We start from the raw sequence: 8,680 nt of genomic DNA on the forward strand, positions 1-8,680 counted from the left end.
CCCAGAGCTGTGTGCCCACATCTGTGTGCATTTCCCACTGCCCAGAGCTGTGTGCCCACATCTGTGTGCATTTCCCACTGCCCAGAGCTGTGTGCCCACATCTGTGTGCATTCCCCTTGCCCCAGAGCTGTGTGCCCACATCTGTGTGCATTCCCCTTGCCCCAGAGCTCTGTGCCCACATCTGTGTGCATTTCCCGCTATCCCAGAGCTGTGTGCCCACATTTGTGTGCATTTCCCGCTGCCCCAGAGCTCTGTGCCCACATTTGTGTGCATTTCCCGCTATCCCAGAGCTGTGTGCCCACATTTGTGTGCATTTCCCGCTATCCCAGAGCTGTGTGCCCACATCTGTGTGCATTTCCCGCTATCCCAGAGCTCTGTGCCCACATCTGTGTGCATTTCCCGCTATCCCAGAGCTGTGTGCCCACATCTGTGAGCATTTCCCGCTATCCCAGAGCTGTGTGCCCACATCTGTGTGCATTTCCCACTTGTCCCAGAGCTGTGTGCCCACATCTGTGAGCATTTCCTGCTGCCCAGAGCTGTGTGCCCACATCTGTGTGCATTTCCCACTTGTCCCAGAGCTGTGTGCCCACATCTGTGTGCATTTCCCACTGTCCCAGAGCTGTGTGCCCACATCTGTGTGCATTTCCTGCTACCCCAGAGCTCTGTGCCCACATCTCTGTGCATTCCCCGCTGCCCCAGAGCCCCCACTGTGCAGCTGGTCAGGGCTGTTTGGGGAAGGTTTGTGTTCAAACAGTGCAAAGCCATTTACACAAAGCTTTGTCAGACCCGGGGTTTAGCTGTGTCAAGAGGAGCAGCTGAGCTCCGGTGGCTGGAGCTGCTGGCACGGAGCTCAGAGCTGCCCAGAGCTGGGTCACCTCCCTCCCTCCCAGCTGCCATGGCAAACTAACCCTGCTTCCATTTCTCTGTGCCCCCAGTGCCTGCTGGCAGAACCAGTCTGTCCTGGACACTGCAGAGCATCTCCTTTATCCCCAGAACGAGAATCAGGCAAGTAGAGCTGTTTGTGGTACAGTTATGTGATCTTTATGCCCCTGTGATGAAGGAAACTTGTCAGTGGTGGTTGGAATTTTAAAGAAAATGGKAAATTTATGAGTCAGAGGTGGTGACAGCCCCGAGCTTTGGGTTAGGCTGAGAGTCCAGAACGTGATGGGACCAAAATCCTGTCAAACTGCCCCCACATTACAGTGRGGACACTGTAAAAAATTTGATTTTGAATCAAAATATTTCAAGGAGATATTGATAAAAGTCCTATATTTTCTGTAGAAATTCTGTTGCTTTTTGTGAGAAATCAACATTGAGAAAAATATCACAGAATCGTGGAATGGAATCATGRAATGGTTTGGGTTGAGAGGAACCTTGAAGCCCATCCAGTGCCACCCCTGCCATGGCAGGGACACCTTCCACTGTCCCAGGCTGCTCCAAGCCCTGTCCAGCCTGGCCTTGGACACTGCCAGGGATCCAGGGGCAGCCACAGCTTCTCTGGGCACCCTGTGCCAGGGCCTCCCCACCCTCACAGGGARGGATTTCAAATATCTGTGATATTTGTCAAAAATTAGTGACAGGAAATGTCCATTCAGGACTAAGGCCAAGCTGGCACATGTCCTGTGTTCTGAAAGTTCCGTTTCAGAAGCCCAAATCCGAGTGGAAGGGGAGGAATGAAGCCATTAGCCATTCCAGGGATGGTCTAGCTGAACATTTTCTCAGCAATTCATCCCAAGAAAGGAAACACTGAGCTCCAGACATGTGGGCAGCTAATGGGAATAAACTGCATAAATACATTCAAAATTCTAGCTGTAATCATCAAAGCTGCGTTCAAAACAAATGAGAGGTTTGGATGGAGGGGGCAGAACCCGAGGAGTTGGGATCAGGAGATGTGAAGTCGTGGTGGAGGCGTCCCTGCCCAGGGCAGGGGGTGGGATGAGATGAGCTTTAAGGTCCCTCCCAACCCAAACCATTCTGTGATTCTGGGATGAAAGGACCGTGCAGAGTCAGAAATGGTAGCAARTGGACAAACCWCTCCTCTGGATCCCTTTTTCATCCCAATAAAAGCCCAGCAGGAGAGTGAGATGTGTTTGTAACCTCATCTAACACATCAGAGCTGCTGCCTTCAGCACCAGCGCTCTAAGGATTGAGCTTTAAAAGGCACAGAGCCCTCTTTGAAGCGTCCRTTCCTCCTTCAAACAGGGACAAAACTACCCCAAGTTCCCCCGAGAGGTTGAGCCGCCGTTCCCGGCGCTCCCCAAGGCGCGGTGGCATTGCCGGCGCTGCAGTGCCCGGGCGGCTCTGCGGAGCTGCAGGGCTGTCACAGCCCAGCGCTGCCTGCTGCCAGGGTGCCAGGCTGTTGCCAAGGAATGTGACAGGGCAGCAAGTCCAGGCTGTCTCCTGATTTGCTTTGAAAGGACATTACATCTCTGCGCCTGACATAAAATCCCTTCTGCTCGCCGGCGCCGGGGAACGAGCCTATCAGGGAGAGGCTTAGAGGGCTTTTTGTGCTGGAGAGGAGGAAAAGCAAATATGCTCAGCCCTTCTCCCTGCTCCTGGCAGCTTGGGACGTGCAATCCAATCCCTCTGGAAGCAGGGGCTGCTCGCAGGAGCTCCGAGTTTGGAGCAGGAGCGCAGTCCTGGGACAGCAGCGCGTCCCATCGGGGGCGCAAACAGCGCTGCTCCTGTTGGTTTTGCAAAGGCCTTTTCCTCTCAAGTTCAGGGTGGGCTCAGGAATCAGAGGAGATCTGAGGAGCRAACGCACCGGGGAATCTGTTCCTCCAAGGATGGCCCCAGGAATGATGTGYGAGCTCTGATCTCCCGCTAATGAGTTTGTGAAATGTCAGCCAGGCTTTGCAGGGCAGAGCTAATGAGCGACAACGCGGTACCAGGCGAAGTTCAGGGGGTTAAACGAACGTGGCTTTCAAATCCTCGTGGTCTCGAGCAGGGCTGCAGCCTTTCCGGGGGGAGTGGGGCCATGGGAGTGAAATGGAATATCATCCTCGCTCCCAGGGAGATTTGRGATTAGGCAATAGGATGAGAAATCAGCTTTCCAAATGTTGCAGCGCTGACATCTGTGCCTGGGCTGGGYATCTGCCTGCTCCTGCTGCATTCCTTCCCCTGCCCGGGGTGCAAGGCCTGCCTTAGGAGCAGACAAATGCCGGCTTTGGGAGCTCCTGTTCTCCTCAGGAACTCTGCAAAGGGCACCCTCAGCACAGCTCACAGCTGGAAGGGACACAGCCACGGTTTGTTGGTGTCGCCATTCAGGGCTGCTGAACTTCCCATGGGAGTGTCCCACATGTCCCTGCAGCTGGTCCATGCCCAAACTGGGATGTCCCAGTGATCAGGGAATGGTCAGGTAATGCTGTGCTCAGCCTGGGGACTGTGGGATGTCCTGGGGCTGGGCACAGACCTGCAGCTGGGACTGTGGCTGTGAGGACGAGGTGGTCCCTCGGTGCCATCACTGACCTGCCACCATCAGCCATCAGCACAGGGGGTGACACAGTCTCTGTCCCTCAGCAAGAGCCCCCGGGGAGCAGCCCAACCTCCCCTGGCAGCGCTGATCCCTCTGCTCTGCCTGGAGCCACCGCGGCTGCTCCGGCATCCCCCTCCCTGCCGGGAAGGGGCAGAGCAGCACAGGGAAAACACCTCCCAGCCCCTGCTGGCATCATCCTCTGCCCCTCAGCAGCAGGCAGGAGGGCTGRAGTCCCAAAAAAGAGGCTAAAAAGCTGTGAGGAAAGGCGGGGCTGGCAGGAGGACCCGGGTCTGTGGGGGTGGGCGGCAGCACAGCCTCCCCAGTGCTTTGGGGCCGTGGTGCTCATTGGTACAGTCAGCACTGCAGGGCTGCAGCCCTTGGCACCACATCGGCCTCCCCAGCTTGGAAAGAGCCGTGCCAGGRCTGCTCCAGGGCTGGGCTGGGAAGGACAGGCAGAGCAGCTCGGGAGGGAGGAGGTTTCCCACTCAGCACCTCATTCCTTGGAAGGAAAACTCCTGAGCASCACAGTGAGCAGTGTCCCCTGCTGTGGGACACTCAGAGCCACTCAGTGCTGGGATTCACCCAGCCTGGAAACAGCCTCTGCACGAGAAACCTGCCTCTGGAAAGGAGTTCTTTTGCCACGCACAGAACTCACAGCTCTCCCCCAACCCTTTCCTTGTTTCCTCCCCAGGCCCAGGAGCTGCTCTGCTGCCTTTTTGACTCCCTGACATCAGAGAGCCTCCACCGAATCGAATCCCAGGACTACTAGCAGAGGTGGGCAAGGCCCCCAGGCAGCCTTGGATGCCACTGTGGAGATGGACACACGGACAGTCCCAGCTCYAGGAGCACTCGTGTTCAGAATTAAAACACAAAGTCTGARGTGTGGCGTTGGCATCAGTCAGAGMAATGAKAGTGGTGGAACAAGCCTCAGCACCCCAAAACAAACCTCTCTGAACCGTATCCATCCTTCCCATCCAGAGACAATCTTCCTGTGTCCATGGAGCGAGGTTTGGAGCATTCCTCTGGCTGGGAAAAGCTCGGGAAGCACATTCAGGGGCAGGTGTTCAGTGCTGGATGCCCCTYGGGTGCCTGGGGCTCCACCTCCCCCACCCTCAAAGGCTGCTTGGAGAGAGACTCTGCTTGCTGCTGCTCCTGTGCCCTTTGAAGCARAGACAAACCCACAGCAAACGAAATGGAAACAGGCAGAGGGAACAGTCCCTGCAGGGTTCAGTGTCCCTGGCAGAGCTGCTCAATGAGATTAAAAGCTGGACAGCTCAATGCTCACCTGCCCCTGCTCCAGCAGCCTCCTGCCCCGAGCCAGCTCCCCTCCTGGGCACACGGCCCTGCCTCCCCTCCCTCCTCCTGCAGCAGCTGCTCATTCTACTCTGCTCCTTTCTGGGAGCCCTGAGCAAAGGAAGCTGGTGTTAATAGAAAGGTCCTCAGCCTTCCTGGCACCCACTGGGGTCCTTTTCCTTTGGGAAAGACTTTTCTCAGCCCAGGAGGCCTCCTGTTACCACCTGCCCTGCCAAGGCAAAGACTCAGATTGASACTCTGCTCTGGTGTGGCCTTGAGTCCTGGGGCAGTTATTCTGATATTCTCACAATATCAGAAGGATCTAAAGCTGGAGAGTGTCCAAAGGAGGGACATGAGGATGGACAAGGAGCTGAGGAGCAGCTGAGGGCAGTGCGTTTGTTCAGCTGGAGAAACTGAAGAGCAGAGCTCAGTGGGGGCTGCAGCTCCTCCTGAGGGGCAGCTCCAACCTCTGCTCTCTGTGACAGGGACAGGACCAGGGAAYGGCTGGAGCTGTGCCAGRGCAGGGTCAGGCTGGAGATCAGGGAAAGGTTCTTCTGTCCCCAGAGGGTGCTGGCACTGCCCAGGCTCCCCAGGGAATGGTCCCRRCCCCGAGGCTGCCACAGCTCCAGGAGCGTTTGGACAGCGCTRCCAGRGATGCACAGGGTGGGATTGTTGGGGGGTCTGKGCAGGGMCAGGGGYTGGATCCATGATCYCTGTGGGTCCCTTCCCACTCAGGACATTCTGTCACTCTGTGCCTCCAGCCATGGCAGAGGTGGCAGGGACAGTCCCTGTGAGTGTCCCAGGGCTGGGGACAGAGCCATGTGCAGCTYCCTGGCCAGCCCAGCCCAAGAACCCCTTCTGTGCATGGCCTGGGGTGATCCTGCTTATTCCCAGCTCCCACAAACTATGGGAAGGCAACACCTCTGAGGTCTGTCCCCTTGCAGACGGGGCTGGAAGTGCCCAGTGAGTCCCAAAGCTGCTGGAGGTCTGGCCCTGCAAGCTCGGCTTCCTCAGCAGTCCCATTCCTAGCACAGCCCCTGCCCTCCTCTGAGCCACCTCAGAGCAGCCAAATCCGATTGTCACAGCCAGCTGGGTGTGGGGGGACACAGAYTGTGACCTGTCCTGACCTCACACAGCATTGCAGGGTCAGAATCACACAATCCCAGAYTGYTTTGGGCTGGAAGGAGCCTTAAAACCCATCCAGTGCCACCCCTGCCATGGGCAGGGACACCTTCCACTGTCCCAGGCTGCTCCAAATCCCATCCARCCTTGGAAGGYTCTCCCAGCCTCCACTCCCCAGCGCTGTTCTGCCTGCATGGGCTGTTGGAGCTTTGTGGTAAAAACATCTCCAGGACCCAGCATCTCCAGGAAGGAGCTGGGGAGGGAAGCAGCAGCTGGCTTGGTCCCTGGGGAGGATGAGGTCCTGGGAGTCAGCGTGTGAGGAGCCTGCTCTGCTCCTGCAGCTAAGTAGGCCATTTCCTGCACTCCAGGCGCATTTCTGTCATGCTTGTAAGCCCTGCACGGCTCTGAAACAAATGAAAATTAAAAGGATCCACCCCCAGCACTCGGGGAATTTGCACTRGAAAAGGAATGGAATAAAGGCAGCAGCTGAGGGAGCAGCCCTGCACGTGAGGAAGGGGCACGCAGGGCCAGCGGCAGCCCTGACCCAGCCAGCCTGGTGGCACGAGGGTCACAGAGCCCTGTCMCTGTCACCTGGGCCCTCAGAGCTGTGATTGGGATCACAGGGAGCTGRACATCATGAGGGGATGCTCTGGTGAATGCCAGCAACAACCTGGGTAGGTGACATCCCACTGGGACACCCCCAGCCCATCTGGGCTCGGCAGGAGTGCTCCCAGGAGTTGAGACAATGACTCTTAATTCAGAGAATTTATTCATAAAATCAGAGAATTATGAATGGTTTGGATTAAAAGGATCTTAAAGCTCATCCCATCCCACCCCCTGCCATGGGCAGGGACACCTTCCACTGTCCCAGGCTGCTCCAAGCCCTGTCCAACCTGGCCTTGGACACTGCCAGGGATCCAGGGGCAGCCACAGCTTCTCTGGGCACCCTGTGCCAGGGYCTCCCCACCCTCTGAGTAAAGATTGATTCAGTGTAACAAACCAGGGCCTGGCACCAAACACATCCCATTTCCCAACCCTTCCAGACATCCCCGTGCTGAGGCTTGAGCCCTGTGAGCCTYCACCCACAGCAGGCAAAGCCCTGTGCCTCAGTTTCCCCTCTAGGAAGCGGAGGTGGCAGCTCTGTTGTGTCCCCCAGGCACAGCAGCATCATCCCAAAATYGGGATATCTCAGAGCAAGGATCTCCTGCCCTGCTCCCAATCCCTATTTGAAAGCCCAGCTCATTAATCCCAGCGTAACGAACGCGCACACCCCACGCAGAGCAGGGGAAAGCATCATCCTCTGCTATTTCCAAAATGCCAGCATTCCAGAAATAACGCTGCCAGCCTTTCCTCCTGGAGAATACCCCACTTGTCTCGGGAGAAGTGACAACCAGGAGCACCACGACCCACCGGGAATCCATCCCGTCACCCGGCTCCGTCAACGGGAGCTGCAGCTCTCATCTCACACTGCTTTTCCCTGGAAACTGCCACAAGGCAGCCAGGATTAGCTAATCAGAGCTGAGGAGCAAATTAATGATTGAAAGAACTAGGAGAAAGGCAGATTTGAGCCGAGATTGCCAGCTTTGCAGCTGGCTCCTACTTGCAAACAATTCATTTAGATTATGAAAGCAAGGAATTGAGTACAAAACCCCCTAGATTGTTTGCTTCCTGGAGAAAGAAAAGAAAAGAAATGGAATTTAGATTAAAAATTATGCAGAATAGTATTAATTCCCCACCCTCTTGTGCCTCCCCTCTTGCTGGAAAACCACAGCTAATCAGAATTTGGCATTGTTCTGCTGCCAGTGTCAGAGCTGCCTCAATGGAGGACAGATAAAATACAGGAGGTGGCATTTGCTGTTAACCCCTTAGGGTCCTGCCACAGGGGAAACGGGAGCACAGTGCCTGATGCCGATATCCCATATTTCCAGCCGGATCAGCTGCCTTTAGGGACGGGTGTTGGGGTGCAGAGCAGCTCCCCACACCCTCCMCAGCTCCTGCTGTGCCCTGGGGTGGGCACTTTGTGTTTATCCACACACCTCAGGCTCTCAGGTGAGCCCTTTGCTCCTCCTCAGGAAGGATTGGTGTCCCCAGSGATCTGCAGGTGCCTCACTCGAGCTGAAGCCTTGTAGCTCCTCTGTGCCAAGGCCAGGTTTAACTGATTCCCCACCAGGCCTGGAATTGCTGCCTGGCTGTCCCCAGCAGCAGTGGGACACTGTCACCCAGCCAGGTGACCCCAGGACCATGTCAGTCCCCTATCAGCCCAAGCAGGGCAGGTGCCCTCCTGGCAGTGCCCTTCTCTGGTGGCCCTGGCCCAAAGTCACCACCCAGGCAGTGCCAGGGGCACAGGGTGACAGTCCTGCTGACCCCTTCAGCCCCCAGTGTGGACACATCAACTGCTCAGCCCTTCCAGCCTGGCCAAACTGAYCCTTCCACCCCAAAAACCAGACTGTGCTCCTGCCTCGCTGAGCACTGGGAATGCTCCTTGTGCCCCCTTGGACCCGCCAGCCTGGAAATCACTGCAGAGCCAATAGGATTTGCTGCCCTCCCAGCAAACTGCTCTGGAAATTTCATCTCCCAAGGCCCACAGCTGGCTCAGGAAGCAGCAGGAGTTGRTGGACCTGCTGGAGCTGTCCTTGGATCATCCATGCTCACCAAACTCGATAATCCTGTGCCGCACACCTCCCATGCACACAAATATTTGCCTTGGCCTGCCTGACAGAGCCAAAATCCACTGCTGTTGGATCTCCAGAGAGAGCTCCGAGCCCCTTCCAGGGCCTAAAGGGGCTCCAG

At 56.5% G+C, this 8,680-nt stretch overlaps 1 protein-coding gene across 1 annotated transcript in view; it reads left to right on the forward strand.

The window, feature by feature from the left end:
* DNAAF8 (dynein axonemal assembly factor 8) overlaps positions 1–1,091 on the forward strand; it is an 84,447-nt gene extending 83,356 nt beyond the window's left edge. The window contains exon 31 of the mRNA XM_057372341.1: positions 936–1,091. Within this exon, the coding sequence (XP_057228324.1) occupies positions 936–1,038 (103 nt within the window). The 3' untranslated portion in view covers positions 1,039–1,091. The remainder of the gene's footprint in view (positions 1–935) is intronic.
* Positions 1,092–8,680: the final 7,589 nt, after the last annotated feature.

The sequence above is a fragment of the Malurus melanocephalus genome, unplaced genomic scaffold (genome assembly GCF_030028575.1).
Source record: "Malurus melanocephalus ecotype Western Australia unplaced genomic scaffold, MMel_1.1 scaffold_170, whole genome shotgun sequence".
Taxonomy (NCBI): Eukaryota; Metazoa; Chordata; class Aves; order Passeriformes; family Maluridae; genus Malurus; species Malurus melanocephalus.